This window comes from Epinephelus moara, chromosome 6 (genome assembly GCF_006386435.1).
Source record: "Epinephelus moara isolate mb chromosome 6, YSFRI_EMoa_1.0, whole genome shotgun sequence".
In the NCBI taxonomy this organism is placed as follows: Eukaryota; Metazoa; Chordata; class Actinopteri; order Perciformes; family Serranidae; genus Epinephelus; species Epinephelus moara.
In genome coordinates this window covers 13,904,260-13,924,169 of record NC_065511.1, presented here as the reverse complement: position 1 = coordinate 13,924,169, position 19,910 = coordinate 13,904,260, and the positions used below count along the sequence as shown (strand labels likewise).

Sequence of the window (19,910 nt, the reverse complement as noted above, 5' to 3'; positions counted from 1 at the left end):
CCTCGGTCTGAGAATATTTGAGTTGTTAGATATGATTAAAACCAGATTTAGTTATTAACTACGGTTGAGGAGGTCGTTATGGAGGAAGTGAAACCTGTGATCAGAATAGTCACTGTTTTTGACAAGGGTGTAGGTTTTTTTTCTCAACATTTGAAGGCGCAGATATTTACTGGAGGGTCTCGGGGTCCCTCCCAAGAAAATTTTGAACATCAGAACCTTCATTTCCTGCATTCTGGTGATTCTTAATGTAACAACTAGTCCCTTTTCTGCATCAATTTATGGTGGAAATGTCATGGTACTTCCTGCTTTAGTCATAACTGCCTTATAGTCTTTCCGTTTTATGATTGCAACCTTTGCTTTTGGAGGGTGCATACTGCCACGGCCTACTTTACCGCAGGCACCTATGCTTATGACTTTCACTTTGGCAATTACATTTGGCTCACTTCTATGGTGAATTACCATTTCTTGGGACCCCCTGGAATTCCCTCAAGGATCCATTGGTGTTCCTGGACCCCTGGTTGAGAACCACTGATTTAAATGTTTGTCATGTGCTTCATAATGACTCTGCCTAATGAAGGCCACAAGCTGATCCGTGTTTGTCTTGCAGTAGAGTTGTTCTGTATACTACAAAATTTGCTGGAGTTTTGACCTATGTAAAACCAACTTGACATTTTTTGTGTTTACTCTTTCCGCAGGCCACTCAGCTCTAGTACCAGAAACTACAAGAAAAACATTGACCGCAGTGGGTTCACAAACAACTGCCATCACTGTGGGAAGGCTTTCAAAAAGCCCAGCCAGCTTGTTAGGCACATACGAATACACACAGGTGGGTGAAAAGCACGGAAATGAGATGATATGTTTAGTTTACGGAGATCTAATGTCCATTTAATGATTCTTGCTCAGAGGAACTGAGTTTGCCTCGATTAACTGACCCCATGACACAACGCCACCAACTCCTGAGCTGTTTACCCTCCATTTCTGGGGGGCTTGTTTACACCTCAGTTCGGTTCATCACTCATCTGTCATGCAGAGATGATGATGTGTGGGTTAAATTTCAATATTAATAAATACTCCCTAGTTCAGGCAACTGTGTTTAGGTAATGTTGCCGGTAGCTTCCACCCACATGTTGTTTAAACATCATCCACATGTTAATGTGTTTGGTTGCCTGGCTGGCTGGATGACTAATGGTGGATGGAGTTAATTCCTCTGTGCTTTGAATCTCAAACAGCCCTTAAGCTGATGAGGTTAGGAGTCATTTTGGGAGAACGCACACGCACACACACACACACACACACACACACACACACACACACTATGCCTCACTCTCTCTGACGCACAGAACAGTAAAAAAAAAAAAAAAAAAAAAAGGGTACAAGATTGTATTTGAGTCAGTTTTATTCACACTAATACCAGAGATGTTGGAGCTATGGTAACAATATTACATCGTCATACTGGCACAAAACGTTATTTTCGTGTGGTTTATATTTTAGGATGAATTGCTGTAAAATAAGTCCGGGGCATCATGTGTCTTTCTTTTGTCTAAATGTGTTAAATCCCTGTAAAATAAAGTCAAACATGATGATATAGATCTGATTTGTGTAAAGAGCAAGATTTACAGTATCTTGCTAAATTAGTTTGTTGTTAAATTTTGTTGAATTAATAAAGAAACAACATTGTTTTTGGAAAAAAATACAAATTAAATTCTTGTCTTTGAAAAGAGTCACAATAATTCACTGATCCAAATGTATAATAATAAAATGCTGTAACCAGCCTCAATAGCTGCTTAAAGTAATGTGAATTTAACATCAGAGAGGAGTAATGAGGATAACATGAAGAAGCCCCCAGTATTTACCCCTAATTTTTACTTTTTAACTTTTATTTTGAAGTGATTCACTTTGATTCTAGGTATTGCAGTCGTGTCAGATTACCATCAGTGTTTCCAGCATCCTATTTGACCTGTGTTTGACCTGACCTTGCCCTTCCATTCAGGTGAGAGGCCCTACAAGTGCTCACATTGCGGCAAGGCTTTTAACCAGAAGGTGGTGCTGCAGACTCACATGGTGAGACACACAGGGGAGAAACCTCACCTCTGCATGTTCTGCCCTGCTTCCTTCTCCCAGAAAGGGAACCTGCACTCCCATGTTCAGAGAGTTCATTCTGAGGTAAGAGCACAGTGCTGCAGGTTTGAAAGTGAAATACTCAAACAGTCAGGTACTGTATAGGAAATATCTCTGTGGGATGTGATGCCATCTGGGATTAGGTAGTTGTGTATTACAGCAATATAAGAGGGTAGAAAACAATAGTTAGAGTGTAAAAAATTTGGAGTTTCCCTTTAAATAGTTATTTTTCCATTCAAGTTATTTGCACGTTTTAATTCAAATAAAACAATAGGATTGCCACCAGTGTGTAGGCTCGAAAAAGAAGAATCAAACTGATCTTAAGATCTTCAAATGCATGCCATCATCTAATCATCACCCTTTTAAATGGAAAGACGGGTTTGACACATCCATCACTACCCAAATCCTCCCTAAATCCTCTTGGAATTTGGCAACAATTAGAAATAACTCCTCCAGATTTGTTTTCAGTGTCATAACAACAGAGCTGATGCTCTGTGTCAATCCATTTAATTCTTTTAGCTTTTACCACATGCCAGGGCATTGTCTGTATTAAACAAGTGAAACACTGTTCTAAATGAACATGAATTAATTTAGTCATGAATGTGGTTTTGTTTGTTTTGTGGATTTCAAGAAATACCCATGTAAATCTCCTTATGAGTTGGAGCAACGGAAATCACGTCACTCATACAATACGGTGGAAACTGCTTATAGTGATCATGTTCATAGTGATGAACTGCATACAGATCATAAAGCTTTGGACAGAATCATTCCTATAAAAATGCTGTTTAAATCATTTGCTTTTTGTGATCAAGTAAAGTAAGTGCAGTAAAAACAAGTAAAGTTATTGTTACTTTTTTTTTTGTTTTTGTGGTTTATTTATTTTCACTTTACTCCCATGATACTTGCGTTGTTGTAATCATAGACAGACCTATTGGTCTATGGACTCCCATTTGAAGCCTCAAGTTAGGCATTTTGGCAATCACCATCTTGGATTTTTGGAGCCAGAAGTGACCATATTTTGACATGAGGGTGGATATAAGCCTAATGGTAGCTGCTAGCTTGGGTAGGCTGGCTCATTTATAGCTATGCTTAACCCTATGGGCCTGAACGACGCATAGTGCATCCAAATTCACACCCGTTCTTCTCTGTGGATTTTCTCCGCGACCGTGCGTCACGTGAAACAGCGGAACTGTAGCTTTCCGACAAGGCCAAGCACTTGTCGGTAGTCCAATGTTTTCACAGCGAAAAAAATTGATACAGTTACAATAAAATGATGTATAACAGAGCTTTCATACAGCTTTGCACACACATTACTGTTGGATGGATTACTCGCGAATGCAGGGTCGCACAGAAATGCCATGCATATCACATGAAAGCGCAGGACTAGAGCTTTCCAGTGATACCACACACATCACTGTGCTGTCATCCCATCATGCTATAAATCCAGATCAAATGTCTATAACAAAAAAAACCTGACGAATTTCTTTACAATCCATTATACAGATCTTGTTATCAGTCACTTCATATAGTGAGGAATATCGTATCTTACCACGTCTTAGGCTTGCATGTGTTTCTCCCTGTCTATCCACATTTGTAGTCCGGCTTTCAAGATGCAAATATCTCCATATTGTCCAGTTGACACTCCATCAAACTTTGTATGACAAGACCAGCCACTTCACCTTTGCGCACCCAGACAACTGTAGCCTAATTATGCAATCCTGACAGGGCCGTAGTCACCATATACATTGAGGGGGACATGTCTCCCCCCAATGCCCAAAATGCCCCCCCAATATATAACTGAAACTGAAAAACAACAACAAACTTTGTTTACTGCAAACAAAGTGGCAAATATTATCTTGGAGGACATCATTGCACTTGGTTGACTATTTTTCTATGATCTTAGATGTAAATATTGCATGTTTCTTTCAGATAAAACACATTTTTGACTTGTGAATGAGTCAATGGAATTTCTTGCAATAATGAAAAAATACTGGCAATCATGTCCGCCTGGCACAAACCACATGTTTTGGACAGCTGTGAAGTGACAGAATGTCCCACCATCATGGTTCTTATGTTGCCAGATTCCAGAGAGTCTCCCCTCTTCATATATGGCAGAATATGTCATTTTCCAACTTGCTATGCTGAGATACATGTAAAAATGTAAGAATTTAGTCACACAGATTTGTTTTTATCATTGATATAAAAATTAATATAAAATACAGGCACATAGAAGGACATGGAATTATGGCAAATCTGGTTAGCCCAGATTGTCCTGAAAAAAACCAAGATATAGCATGTGTATGTAGCCTTTATAATGACTGTGATATGAGCTTAAAAGTAAAGGCAGTAAAAATACCCCAAAAAGGCCTAGGGCAGGGGTCACCAACTATATTTTTTCAGAGGGCCAGAATTTTACCGGACAGTCACCTTGGGGGCCGGACCCTCAAATAAAAATTAAATAAAAATCAAATTTTGGCATAACATTATTATTTGATGTTTATTGTTTATATTTTTTTCCATTTCATTATAAAACTGAAGGCATTTTTAGCCTTTATGAGTCAGGCTCCTATCACCTATACCACAGTCAACCACCAGGAGTAATAGAGATATTTTGCCTCAACTAGTCAACTTTATTTATAGAGCACTTGAAAAACAAACACCGCGGAAGTGAAAGGAAAATGCCTCTTAACACAGGTAAAATGGGACTCTCAAAGGCCATGAAACGAAAAGTTGATGTGGAAAACAGATCCTGTAATGATGACTGGACTGAAAAGTACGCATTTATCATGCCAACCTTCCGAAATGCGTCACCTGTATGCCTCATTTGCAACGAAACTGTTGCTGTTGCAAAAGAATATAATCTGCGCCGTCACCACAACACTAAACATACAAATTTCAAGGATTCATATCCTGAGCAGTCAGAGGCCCGTCAGAGAAAAATCGCCACATTGAAATCTGCCTACTCCCGTGCAAGTGGCATTATTACTCGAACTTTAACTGATCAAGAGAGAGTAACGTGTGCATCTCTGCAGGCTGCCTGGGTGCTTTGCAAACATAACCGGCCTTTCACGGAAAGTGAGGTTTTAAAGGAGTGCATGGTCACCGTTCTGGAGGAACTTGCCCCCGACAAATCCATGGACAGAGTTATTGCATCTGTCAAACAAATACCTCTCTCTGCTTCAACTGCTGCACGTCGTGTACACGTCTTGGCAGAGCATGTCCAGCAAGCTGTCATTGACGGGATCAAGGAAGCCAAATACATTTCGCTGGCTATTGATGAGTCCACTGACAACACGGATATTTCACAGTTGTGCGTTTTTGTCAGATACTTTGATGGCAAAGATTTCCGAGAGGAGCTGCTGGCATTGCTTCCGCTGGAGGACAACACCACTGCTGACATCATCTTTGGAAAACTGGAGGATTTTTTTAAAAGCCATGGATTGTCCCTGGATAAAATCAACCTGACAGTGACAGATGGTGCACCTGCCATGATTGGCAAAAACAAGGGTCTGGTGAGCAGAATAAAGACTGTCGCTCCTAAAACTAACGCACTTCACTGTATTATCCATCAAAGCGTGCTGTGCGCAAAGCTAAGCGGGGAGCTCAAAGAGGTGATGGAGAAAACAATGAAAATTATTAACCACATCAGAGGAAATTCAAGCACGCAGCACCGCCTGTTCCGCAAATTTGTGCTCGAATCCCAGGCTTCTCATGATGACCTGTTACTCCACAATGACGTGCGCTGGCTCAGTAAGGGCAAAGCACTGGAGCGCTTCGTTGAACTCCGTGCCCAAGTAGTGGATTTTTTGAAACAAAGTAAATCAAAAGCGGCAGCTGACCATCTCCGCATCATGCAAGACAGAGAATACATGTGCAACGTTGCGTTTTTAACAGACATTTTCTCCCATTTGAATACACTTAATCTCCAGCTGCAAGGAAAAGAAAAATCAGTGGTGGATTTGGTGGAAAAACTTGATGCCTTTGGGAACAAAGTTGATCTGTTCCACGCAGATTTGTTGTCAGGGAGGCTGCTGCACTTCAACACACTGAAGACGGTGGGAGAAAGCAACGTAACAGACAAGATGAAGACATTCATCACACAATTAAAAGACAACTTCTCTGCTAGATTCGATGACTTTTTCATTTCCAGGGATGTCATTGGATTTGTGCGTGACCCATTCACCATTAGCCCAAGCGGAGAATTCTCCACAAACGCGGTGAAAATGATGCCGTTGGACGAGGCGGCCATTCAGAGCGAGCTGGCTGAAATCCAGGCCGCAGGCGACATGAAGGCTGCTCTCTGTGGTGCTGAAAGCCTGAGCGCATTTTGGGTGTCTTGTCCCGAGGACTATGGCACATTGAAGACGCTGGCTATGTATGTGCTCACCATGTTCGGTTCAACCTACACCTGCGAGGCTGCGTTCTTCAAGATGAACTCGATAAAAACACACGAGAGGAACCGACTGTCAAACCAGTCTTTGGAGGACTGTTTGCGCATAAGTCTGACAGCGGCCAAGCCTGATGTGAAAAAGTTGGTGTCAGAGGGGAAATGTAACTTCAGCCATTAAGCAGTGTGAGTAGCCCATTTCAGCCTTGTGATTTGAAATCGCTATAGCCCACTTAACGTTTTATTTGATGTGCGAACATTATTTGTGACCTGTTTTGTTCTGGTACCAGGTTAGTATTTATTTACCATGCTATTTTAAGTTATGCCAGTTGGTTTTTCCTCCTTTTTTTGTCCTGAGAAGTCTACTAGTTTGAAGCTTGTTGTTGAGACTTTGAAATAAAAACCAAATGTTAAGTAAGGGCATGAGGAAAAGTTATGTTAAAAAAAAAGAACTGTGTGAAACAATAAATGTTAAACAGTGCAGCGAGTCTGTCCTCATTTCGGAATGTAGCCTAAATAGAGTCATAAATGGTGGGGATTACTGATAGTTAAGAGTCTCAGTTGTTGCTGTTTTCAGTTGCTTTAATAGTGTGGACCACATGATATTTTCTCTTTGATCCTCACAATTTTGGAATCCAGTCGCGGGCTGGATTGGACGGTTCGGCGGGCCGGATTCGGCCTGCGGGCCGACAGTTGATGATCACTGGTCTAGGGCCCATAGGGTTAACTGTGATCATGCTAATGCTAATTTTTGCTAGCGAAAAACTGAACATCTGACTCTTGTCTTTTAGGATGACCAAATGTTAAAAAAGACTGTTCAAGAGACGAAAATGTTAAAGTCAATATTAATTAACTGGAAACACACTGAAATTGTGATAGTGGCTACACCTATACTCTGTGAATCTTTGGTTACGCCATGTTTACCTTCCAACACGACACTGTTGCCATGGTAGCAACTTGTCAGTAGTTGGGACCTATACCTGTCACTCAAAGGGACCATGCCCTTAATTAAAACTTTGTTACAAAGTTGCATAATTGCCTAGATTCATGTTCTCATGGCAGCATTTACAAGCGGACCAGATAAAATGCCTTGTGTGTGAGAAAGTTGCTTTTGATTGGTCAGAATTTCTATGCGGGAATAATCCAGGAAGTAAACAAAATGTTGAAGAAGAGTACACTTGCAAGATAAATGTGACACACTCTAATGTCACAATGAAGGGACAACTACGCAGGTTGATTTTTAGCGCTGGTCATCGTGTACTGTATTGCTCGCATTATTCACTTTAGGCAAATGATACAGTTTGAACACAAGGTAGGCACCCAAGTGGACCCAAAGGAACTGCACTTGGGGGCAAACGAACTTGACTTTGATTGAACTGAACCCAATAGGGCAGGTTTGAAAGCACCGTTGGACTGCTAGTGATGGAGGCAGAAAAGAATGCACATGGGGAAAGCACCTGTGGTTGAAGCCACCCTCGGCATGTGGATTGATAGCCTAATGCCTGGCCACCTAATTGCCCCATAATGAAACAGTCAATAAAATTCAGTAAATAGCAGAGCAGTCATTTAATTCCTTCATGCCTAAGATAGGAATCTGCGTGAGAAATAAAGAAAAAGAAATCAGTTAAAATAATTATCCACTTACCGTGATCAATGTGACCCAGACAGACGTGATCATTATCAGCGTTTTCCACTGTACTGGATTAATTTAGGAACATTTTTTAAGTAAGCAAAAACAACATTGAAGTCATTTTAAAAGGTAACTCCACCGATTCAAAGTCTGCTAACAGTCCTTGGAGAGTACTACTGCATATGTGGGAAAAAAAGTTGTACAAAGCTTTTTGTGGCTCCAGAGGGAGCCGTGTGAAGTCTGAAAATTTGTCTCAAGTTCTGTCTCTTGAGTTGGTTTAAAAAGTTTGGAAAAGAAGAAAAGTGTGGGGTTGTGAAGTTAGACATAGGTGAGCTCTGCAACCTCTGTAGCCTGCTCCTAATCTCTGCTTGAGGCATACAGTTTAGGGCTGCATTAGCTGCTACCAGCATAATAATATTTCTAAATCACTGACTTAATGATACAAAATGTTGTAGAAAACACTGATCTGAAAGTGTTTCAGTTGTCTGTAGAATGGCTGAGCTCAAGTAGTGAATGAGACGGCCTTCAGTAAAAGCAGCCAGTGCTTCTATATTGAAATGTGTGTTTTGGTTGCAGGAGAAAAGCAGTAAACTTAAAACTGAATAGCCTTGAGAGAGCCAAGACTGGTGAATGGTTTTAAGTTGTGGACTTGAGCAGCTGTTTCTGCATTCTAAGTGTAAATGCATCACACAGAAAAATGTCTAATATGCTGTTTACCAGGTTTTGGTAATTCCGTATCCTTTTTAAAATTCTGGTCCAGAATATTTCAGTTTCTTTTTGTACATCCCCTTCACTCACACACTAAATTGCCTGCCCTCCAGCTCACAGCTTGTTATAGTCCTTGCAACAGGACACCTTGTCATAACATTGTTTGTCTGCTGGAAAGGCAATGAGGTGAAATTGCAGTTTTTTGTCCCTCATTTGCTTCTTCTCCTTTGTAGAGACTTCACTGCAGCCAATCTTAAAGAGACTCTCTGATTTATCCATCCTCATTTAGCCTGGACTTTGGCCTCTAATGATGCTCTGTCACTGACGTCACTTCCTCTTAGTGCCAAACTGTGGTTGAGAGGTTGTAAGAATTGTGCACATCTAAGTCCTCCCTAGGTTCCCAAATGTCCATGTTGACAGATAATGAGTTCTCCTGTGTGTTGATGTCCTTTTCAAGTGTTTGTTACCAAAGCGAGCAAACAGGTGAAGTGGTGGGAGAAGCTCCCAGTGTAGTCAAATGTCCTTTCTTCCACTTTCTCTTAGTCTTTTTTAAGAAAAGTGGATTAGAACTAACTGAAACGTGGATTTTTTTTTGTCTCTCACTTGCAGCCATCATTGTGTATTCCATGCTAAAAGCCCATGATGGGGCCAGTTGATTGAATTACTTCTGGAAAGCCAAACAGCAGGACCATTTGAATAATGCATCTAATTTTCACAAGTGTCCTTCAGCTCTCCCGTTCCAGATAGAGTTTGTCCTTATGATTGACTGACTTTATGAATAAATAATGGTCGGGCAACGTTATTCGCAATACAATTCATGAGCAGATGCATACCGTGGACCCAGCGGAGTAAAATCATTATGGAAAATCCACTGAAGTGTTTGGTCATGTAGCGTGTAGGCATGTTGAGACAGTCCCACTGTCTGCACATAAATGGCATAATAAATGGCATGAATCAGTGGAAGAAAATGAATGTACAGACACCATCTGCTTTCGGTTATTACACTTCAACTGACACTTCAACTGCTTTGAGTGCTTGAACTTCAACTACAGCTCTTTTATATCTAACCTACAAACAATTTACATTTATGATGTTTTAAACTGTTTTGCACAAAACTGTTAAATTGTAGGCATTAGCAAGCACACTTAGATTTTCTGATCATTTTATGGGGGTTAATAATAGAAGGGCACATTAGCATTACCGAGACTGTGGGCTTGGATTTTTAATCAGGGTTTCTTATGTAAAAAAACCAACAACCCTCAACTATAAATTTATTTCTATTAATTAGTTAATTACTAACTGCATTTAATTCCGTACAAAACAAAACAAAACACACACTTTTTTAATACCCCTTATCCCCAAATTTCCATTGTTGCATCAACCACCAAATACGTTTCAACTTTACTTGCACAATCAATGACGGAACACGGCACACCTAATGATTTCCGTCATCCTCCCCCTCATTATTGTCATTTAAACCTTTGCCAACGTTTCTTTTCATCCATTCCATCTGTCTCCCTTCTTTTGCAGTCCTTTTGCTCCCTCTTCATGATTATTGCCATAGTGAAAGCACATATATGCTCCAAAAGAAATGACCTGCCGTGTCCAACCATCTTTCCCATATGTTCTAATCTACACACTCATCTTAAACCCAGCTGCCACACACCCGTTATTATGACGGTGATAACACCTTACTGGAGCTCTTTCATACACCCTCACATCTTCACAAACACACTTCAGATGCATCCTTTCTTAGTTCAGCCACCTTTCCTCACAGACATCCTCCATTTCATATAAACAATCTCTGTCCCCTGACTTATCTGTCTCTTCACCAGTGGGTTACCTCTCATGGAAGTGCAATCAACTTCCCTCATGTTTTTTTTTTCTTTTTCTTTTATTTTCGTGGCACTCAACATTCACACTTGCTCTTATGGGTTTTTTCCTACTGCACCCACACTCACTATTCACTTTTTGACAAGTAGCATCATTTAAAGCTTTGTTTTCCACCCACCACTTGCTGTCATTTCTGTCATAGATGTCAGTGGTTCTATTTTCAAGCTCCCCTCTCTTACATCAGCATCTTACTCATCTCCGCTCAATTTCTAGGATTCTCCAAAATAAGTCAAAACTCCCAAGATCTGCCAAACCCATTCAGATGTCCCCTGCCCTGGACGTTAGCTTTCCCCAAGGCAATTTCAGCAAACTCTGTTTAAAATAAATGAATAAATAAATAAAAGTCAACACTGCTTCCCCACCATTTCAGATTCAGTGGTGGACTGAACTGTACTCAACACTACTAACACTTGGGGATTGACAGACTTTCTTAAGTGATTTTCAACCAGGTCTATGTCATCATGGTGTGGGGAGTGTGTGCATATGAACAGTGTTTGGCTTTCCCCCATGCCGTCACCGTGAGTTAAAATTTGTCAGATGACGCAAAATGTGTTATTGCGCATCATCTGGCATATTTGGCTGCTGGACGGACGGGAACCTCCAGGAGCTGGAGTAGCACAGGAGTTGCCTTAACTCTGTTTATCTGCACATGCTCCCTATGCCATGGCTACACAAACCCAGCTAAAAATAGGCAGAGTGTCCCTTTAAGAGGGATAGCATGTATTAGTGCATTGCCTGCTTTGCATTTTCCACATCATGATACGATAAATCAAGAGCCATCAGGTGGTGATGTTCACAAGTGAGCAGTTTCTCACTCCTACATACTGTGTGTTATTATAGATCATAATAAATGACTCTAAGGGGTGTTAGTGCTTGACATTAACTATAAATGAAAGTGCACACTCTTGAGCATTTTCCAAGTTAATAACAGGAACTGGTATTTGGCTTGCCAGCAGAGTCGTAAATATCACTAGTCTGCTCAACTATTGATAAACAAAATACCAAGAAAAGGGCAAATATATCCATTTAACCTTTACTTTATAAAACTGTATACATTGATACAGCAGCTCCTCATGCCTAGAACACTAACAAGAGCAAAGAGAGAGGTTTACGTCTGGCATCCACTATTTACAACCACAACTGCAATATTGTTTTCCCTGCTTGAGACACATTATACAACTCTGACACTTAATCATCCTCTGCATTACTGAAGAAAGACCAAAATCAGTATTGTTTCATATTTAAGGTGATATGCGTACTATAATCTCAGCTGATCCCTGTGTGAAATTGAGTCCAGAATCTGAATAAAGCTGATTTAATAGACAGTAGCCAGTCTAATCCCCCAGTCCTTGTAATTGAATTATTTCCTTAGCGGTTAAAGCAGGAATATCACTTGAGTTCCACCAACTGAAATCTGCATCCGTGTCCAGATACTTAAACTCAATTTGCTTGAGACTGTGATAGGTATTGATGATATTATCATATATTTCTCTCTGAAATACAAAATTTTCAGAGATTTCAGTTACTAGAATGGGTCACTGGCAAAACAAATCCAGCAAGGGATAATGTCTTGTATGTGTTTCATGTTCTCTTACAGACTAAAGGCGTACCGCTGTTCCCGTGTATGGACTGCAGCTGTGTATTTAAGAAGCTGGGGAGCCTGAACGCCCACATCAGCAAGATGCACATCTCTGTGATCGAGGTTCCCTCCAGCACTCCAGTAAGAGAACAGCGTGCAGAACACAAGAGCAAAAAGATCGTTACACTTAATCGGTATCCACTTAGAGTATATTAAAGGTCATGTTAAATATTTTGACCTTGGTAAATGAGGTTAATAATTTCAATACACTTATTCTTGGAAATTAAAGGTATACTTTAGCTCATGAAAGAGAGGCCATGTAGTTTAAATATGTAACTACTGCAAACAACTTTGCCATCAAGATTGTTAGGAGCCTCTGTGTAACTGTATCTTCTTACAAATCCCTGCTTTTTGATTTTCTTCTTGATAATGAGGCTGGTTATTTTTTTCCATTGGCATTTCAGTACCTCCACCATTTCCCTTTGTCTAAAACTGAAAGCTTCAGCTTCATTCACACTAAAAGATCAGCGCACTCTTCCAGTTTTATGCTGTTAAATAATCTCCATTCTGCCATAAATCAAGCAAATTTGACTTGGCCTACTGTCTAAAATGTAGCACAGAGCATGCCAGTCTTCTCAGGCAGTGACAGCTTTTCTTGTTTACAACAATGGTGATAATATGTCAACATTATTTGGTAATTAGCTGGTGATTTATTACTAATTATTGTTTCCAGTTTAGTGATGGTAAAAGGAAGTGGTGGACTCAGGCTGTGTGAGGGGCAACGGATTAAAAAGGGCACTGACTGCATGCGATGGAGCAGAATGTTGAACAAGAAAAAAGTCCACCGATGTTAAAATACTTCATGCCAATTATCCTTTTGACAAACTAACCTTTATATACTGTATGTACCTGAAGGCACTGTCTGCATATATTTCATTGTCTTTTTGGTGGGATGCATGATAAATCAAAGTGGCAATGATTCACACAGGTGTAGTCACTGATTAACATTTTGTTCAATAATGCCCAACACTCGGTTAATTTCATGCTCCAGAGAGCCCCTGTTATAAGTTAGTTAGCTTTCAAATTCTTTTTGAACAGCCTTTTGTCAAATTGCTCCTCGTCTTCTTCTTCTCTCCTTCTCGCTCCGCTTCCCCCTCTTCTTCTCCCCTAGGAGCCCGAGACGACAGGTCAGGCCCCTGGGGGGTCAGAGGGCGGCGAGGGGGTGACAGATGTCATCCAGCAACTTCTAGAGCTGTCTGAACAAGTCAGTGGGGAGACACCTCAGCCCCAACCACCAGAGCCAGCTATTGCCATGGAAACTGCAATCAACCAGGACATCCTGCAGGTGAAAGGAGCAATGGACATTCACCCACTCTAAATAAATTAGATGATCAGAACAAATGTCAAGAGTATTCAGGGCCCTATAGACTGACTGCCTCACACCTTAGCCACAGTATATGATTCAAATATCAGTCTTAAAGCCATACATTTAACGAGTGCACCACTTCAGCTCATACCCCCCAGTGTGACATGTATTTATGAAGATGTGAGGATGGTCAAAATGTCCTCATTTAGAAAATTTTTTGTCTTCCTGTATGTATGAGGGGCTAGCAGTTAGGCACAGGAGCACACAGCTACACACACGCTTGCACACAACTCAGCAGGTTAGGGAAGACCTCAAAAAGTTAGTGGAACCATTTATGTGGAAATGATTTGTATGGAAATTGGAGGACCTCCGGTGGGAATATATTTGGCCACAGTGAGGGAGATGAGAGGAGGAAAGTTTTCTATAAACTCAACAAAAAGTCCCTGAAATTTGGGTTTAAAACCAAATGATATTCGATATTCTTTCAAGTTGCTTTCTTTTGGTGACTGAGTGGCAGTATTTTGGCAGTGATGATAGCATGAGCCAGCCAGGGGAAAGAAGACAGTAGAATGAATGATGAATTTGTACTAGGAATTTCAGAAATGATTTCTGCTGGAGAGTTGAATAGAAACTCTGCTTTCAACACATATGGATGTGATCATCAGTGAGCTTTGGCTCTGGACCATGGCTTTATGTTTGTGTGTCTCATCTTGTCAATATTTGCTATTATTTCCAGCAAAACATAAAATTGTCAAATATAAAGTAATAACTCTCTTGAAATTGAGAAAACATTGTAGTTTGATGTACATGAAAGCATTTTTAAGCTGTTGTGTTTGAGCAGGTTTCTGTTCTGTTTCTGTAGCAAGCTCTGGAGAACAGCGGGCTGAGTGTGGTCCAGCCGCAGAGCAATGCCACATCCAGAGAGTCACAGAACCAGACCACTGAGGGCACCGCTGTAGAAAGCAAGAAAGTACAAGGTCCTGACAAACCGGCCAGGGAGAAGAAAAGGAGCATTTTCAAGAAACCTATACAAATGCCAGGTTGGTGTTGTATTACAGAACATTCACACAAGCATTATATCACAATCAGAATCTCTGTGTGTAAATGTAAACCATGTTGGAGAAAAAGACTACTCTGTAAGGCACAAAATAATCTGGCAATCATCATTTTTATAACTGATTAATCAGTTCAGTTATTTGCAAAGTAAATATACTAAACATTTGCAGTGTGATAAAAACATTTAAAAGATTTGGTGTTCTTATCTGCATTTATATAATTAGAATGATTTCTCTCTCTACTGGCTGCTGTTCAAAGTAAATAAGAAAATCTGTCATCTCTCTTTTAATGATTTACAAGGATAATAAATTCATTCTTAATGAAAACATCTTTCAGTTGCAGCACCAAAGCTATCGACTGACAGAAACACTGGACAGCTGCCTCACTCTGCCTTCCTTTCCAGGCTCCATCAGGGAGGAGAATGGCGTCCGCTGGCATGGCTGCCCATACTGCTCCAAGGAGTTCAAGAAACCCAGCGACCTCGTCCGCCACATCCGCATCCACACTCACGAGAAGCCTTTCAAGTGCAAACAGTGCTTCAGAGCTTTTGCTGTCAAGAGTACCCTCACAGCACATATGAAAACGCACACAGGCATCAAGGCCTTTGAGTGCCAGTGCTGTCTCAAGTGCTTCTCCACTTCTGGTAGCATGAAAGTACACATGCGTCTGCATACAGGTGAGAAGCAGGTCCACTTCATGAAAGGGTTACATTTAAAGCCAAATTAAGTTAAACATTTGAAAACACTTCATCACCTTATTGGCTTACTCGTCATGTTACATTTATATGCCAGCTTCAGAGATTGTATATGAAGATGGACAACGCGGCTCCACTTTCCACTGCACAAAAATGAAGCAAAAATTATCGTTATATACATTGTTGCCATCTTACAGCCAAAATACATGGGACACAGTTGTGGCGTGTCACATCTGTCACTGTGTGCCCACAGCAGATCATGTCCATTGTAATCAGCTGAAGCTGCTACACTGACCGAGGAAGCTGCACTTGCCCGTGTGGGCACCATGCTGCTCAATGTCACTTTATTATATTTATGAGGCTGGTATATTTATTTTCCTCTATGTGCAGCTCCACAGCCCTCCAACAGGTAAAAACTACATAGAACTGTGTAAAAAAAACAAGCACAGCCTGTTTAAAAATGATCGAAATGAATACCTCATTGTACAAGAGGCTGAAGGAACAGAGCAACCATGTGGGTGCTTTTACAGTTCACATTATAATAAATCAGTAAAATCAGATCTGTTAAAATGATCCATTTAGTTCAGTACCATAGTCTGATTAATACTGAAGTCTAGTTAATACTGTCCATACGCTTCCAAACCCTACATAACCATCTGCATTGTCACTTGGCAAAACTCGGTACACACACAGAAGGACCCGTGACCCCAACATGACCCATCGCGTCCATGCCCATGTATTTCGGCTGTTAGTTATATGGAGCCAGAGTGTGCACAGTAGTGTCTGGAAAGTGAAGCCACAGCATCAGGTTTCCACTTACACACCCATCCGCGAACAGTGCCATTGATCACCAGCACACCGATTGACATACACCTGTCGATCATGACGTCAGACCCCCCTTTAAAAGCCTCAAATAACAAATTAAAACTGAACTTATTAGAAAAACGAACACTTGAACATACCGTTGCGTGATTAAAACTACTTAAAATGACTGACACCATATGTTGGAAAAATTATTTTACGTGCACTTTAATTTTTTCTTTTGGCTCATGTCCCATCTGCTAACATGGAGGGGGTGTGGTTTATGACCTATGCTTTTTTTTGGCTTCACTTCTGGGGAGCTGTCATGTTGTCCATCTTTATATACAGTCTATGGCCAACATAATCAGTATATACGTAAGTGAAAGGAGGCATATATGAGCTTTCAACATTATGTTGTCAGTTTCCTGTCAGCCTCTATCATTCAGTATTTAGTTATATGTTATGATAAATTATGCTACAAATGACAAAAGCTGGACCTGTGTAAATATAGTGCTGCTGCTACAGCTAGAGCAATCATTTGCACTCATGTTTGCAATCATTCTGTATTTGCTTCTTATAAAGAAACTACCTTAAAGAATTATCCCCTGGACATGAACTGTCAGCATTAGTGTGAATAAACAGAACTGTAACAGTTAAATTATTATGTGCATCTGTGCATTAGTTTTTGTCTTAAATTGCTATGTAATAGCCCTTTCTTTGTTAGGTGTTTACTTTAGCTTTGGTTATGTGTTAGCTCTAAGCTAAGGCTCTTGATAGATTTGTTCTCAGCTGTATTTCTCTAAGACTTTGTGCTTTTACGGTTTCATATTGTTGTCACTTTTCCATGTACTGTAATTTGGTTTCATAGAAATATATATTGTCTCCTGCTAACTAAAAGGCTTTGTAACCTTTTGTAGACAAAAAATTAAATAAAGCTATATGAGCTTGCTTAAATTTTTTGTTTATGTGTGAGTTTCATATTTATTTAGACTGGCTTAGGGATAGTGAATTCTGAAATAAGTTGTGTAATATGTAGCTTATTTTTAGAATCTTTTGACATTTTTATGTAAGCACATACCGGTATGTCAGAATCAGTCTAATTCTCTAAATACTAATTCTCCAAAAGTGCCGTTTCTCCTTGCTTTTCCCAGGTGTACGTCCTTTCCCCTGCCCTCACTGTGACAAGATCTTTCGTACATCAGGCCACAGGAAAACACACATTGCTTCTCACTTCAAAAGCTTGCAGCAGAAGAAGCACAAGTTTCCCCGAAAAACCAACAAAGCCAAAGTTTCCAAGAGTAACCTACCTCTGCCTGACATCCCCTTGCAGGAACCCATCCTCATCACTGACTTTGGTAAGAGCACGTGATGACAGACACACGTGTATACACATGGGGTTGTGTTACATCTGTGTTCACAATTGTATACACATACTTGTTCAGTTGTCCTTGGGATGAAGCTGAATGCATTGTTCAGCTGTTTTCTTTTCTTTGTGTTACTTCATGTGGGCTGCGTGGCTCTGCACAGAAATGAAATGTCTTTATAAACAGAACACATGTTGCTTGTTCACGTGTTGCCTAACAGGCCTCATCCCATCCCAAAATCCTCGCTTGGCTTTTCAACAGTACCTTGAGGTGGTGGGCAGTGACCGGCCATACAAGTGCCAGTTCTGTAGCAAGGCCTACAAGAAATCAAGCCATCTAAAACAGCATGTCAGGTAAAGCTTCTTCATTTTATGTCCACCACAGAATGTAACAGGGTTGAAGCAGTATGAGTGCCTGTACAAGTATTTTCTAATTAATCTGCTGATAGTTGATACGTTTCCTTCATATACGTGATATTAAATAAAATTAGTTTTCTGAGAGACCGAATTCTAGGTGGTACAGTGGTACTGAATGTTGCGTTAATGGATAATATGACTAAAGGGGGCATTTATACAGAGAACAAAATGGGCCCAAGGATTGAGCCTTGGGGAACACCACAGATCAGTGGGGCCGTCAAAAAGAGGCATAACCAACAGCTACTGACTGGTTCTGTTTAACAAGTATAACCTTAACCGGTCAAAGTAACCATCCCTGATGCAACTCATGTTTTTGTGGTCATTTCTGGTGGATGAACCCACCGATGGTGGTTAAACCCTTTCCACCACTCCCATACCAAAATTTCTATTTGAATATTTGGCCAAGAGAAAGACAGTTTATCATTAGGGTGTCCCTCACCACAGGTGTCTAACAGAGAATAGATTCACCTATATGCAGGCTGTCCGTGGAGTCTTAAAAATGATTAAAAGGTGATAAATCAATTAAGCCACAAGTAAGACCCTTAAAACGTATTAAAAAGTCTTAAACACCATTTTAAATATTGTAGCTTGTTTTCAGTCTAAATATTTGTGCAAAGAGGTTTTATGCTGCAGTTGGCAATTTTACTTTAGGTTATGAGTTTGGCATATAAAGAAAATATTATGGAAGGTGGGATGAAATTGAAGCGAGGCAAGAGAGGGTGAGGAGACAGAGGAGAGTAGTTGGTGGATAGAGGAGAAGCAGCTGGGTGGTGTTCATCAAATCAACCTATTAAACTACTCTTATTATTGGAAATCAGACACTGTATTTAAAGGGAGACATCTACCATTACATCACTAGATGGTTTTAATACCTGACGTAAATGAACAGTACAAGGTCTTTGTTAAAGTCACTTTAAACTACCCCTATCAGTTGAAACAGGATATTGAAACAGCGGCAATAAGAATGATAAATAGCCTAATCACTCAGCTTCTCTTACCTATGTATCTCCATAGAACTTTCTAGCCTATGCATTATGACAGACTTACAGCATTTGTCCTCCTTTCAATATCGAGCGGTAATCTAAATAATGGGGCTGTCATCCTTGCAGATGGCTACGCCTCTTCATTCGCCTTTGTTGTCAACAGATTTAGATAAATGGCTCGAAACTCAAACAGAGGACCCATATCTGTCACTAGTGACAGTTCCCTTGATTCACTGATAAACCAGCAACAGCATAAATACATAAAATGTTAGTGAATTTGATTCAAATTGGCCAAGTAATAAACTGTCCTGACAGTTCACACCGACTATGCATAGTAACTTTCCACCTTGTTCTGGAGAGATAACAATGTTTACTGTTCATTTTGTTTATCCTCTGAAAAATGTTAGGTTTTCAGTACATAATATTACTACACTTTAAATCACTTCAATTATCATTAACTCTCAAAAAGTCATATTTGACTTTGCATGTTTTATTAAAATGCTGCTGCTGCTGCTGCTGTTGTATACTTTGTCTCCCACTTTAAACTTAATACTGAAACTGCAATGTCATGTCTAAGTCACTTAGCGTTCCCATCATTCTGTCATCCTAAGGTCTCATACAGGAGAAAGGCCGTACAAGTGTGTGCAGTGCAGTCGAGGTTTCGCCTCCTCAGGAGTCCTCAAAGCCCACATCAGGACCCACTCAGGCCTAAAGGCATACAAGTGCCTGATGTGCGACACAACATTCACCACCAGCGGCAGTCTGCGACGCCACATGACCACCCACAGTGACCTGCGACCTTACATGTGCCCCTACTGCCAAAAGACCTTCAAGTCATCACCCAACTGCAGGAAGCACATGAAGACACACAGGTTTGGGTTTTGTCAGCGAGGACAGCAACAACGTTTTAAACAA

The 19,910-nt window shown here is 40.4% G+C and overlaps 1 protein-coding gene across 1 annotated transcript in view; it reads left to right on the top strand.

Annotated features, from left to right (window-relative positions):
* LOC126391882 (zinc finger protein 236-like) overlaps positions 1-19,910 on the top strand; it is a 65,391-nt gene that overhangs the window by 7,930 nt on the left and 37,551 nt on the right. Inside the window, exons 5-13 of the mRNA XM_050046858.1 lie at positions 696-826; positions 1,991-2,163; positions 12,334-12,456; positions 13,487-13,660; positions 14,544-14,721; positions 15,141-15,413; positions 17,384-17,587; positions 17,817-17,949; positions 19,607-19,867. Of these exons, the coding sequence (XP_049902815.1) occupies positions 696-826; positions 1,991-2,163; positions 12,334-12,456; positions 13,487-13,660; positions 14,544-14,721; positions 15,141-15,413; positions 17,384-17,587; positions 17,817-17,949; positions 19,607-19,867 (1,650 nt within the window). The remainder of the gene's footprint in view (positions 1-695; positions 827-1,990; positions 2,164-12,333; positions 12,457-13,486; positions 13,661-14,543; positions 14,722-15,140; positions 15,414-17,383; positions 17,588-17,816; positions 17,950-19,606; positions 19,868-19,910) is intronic.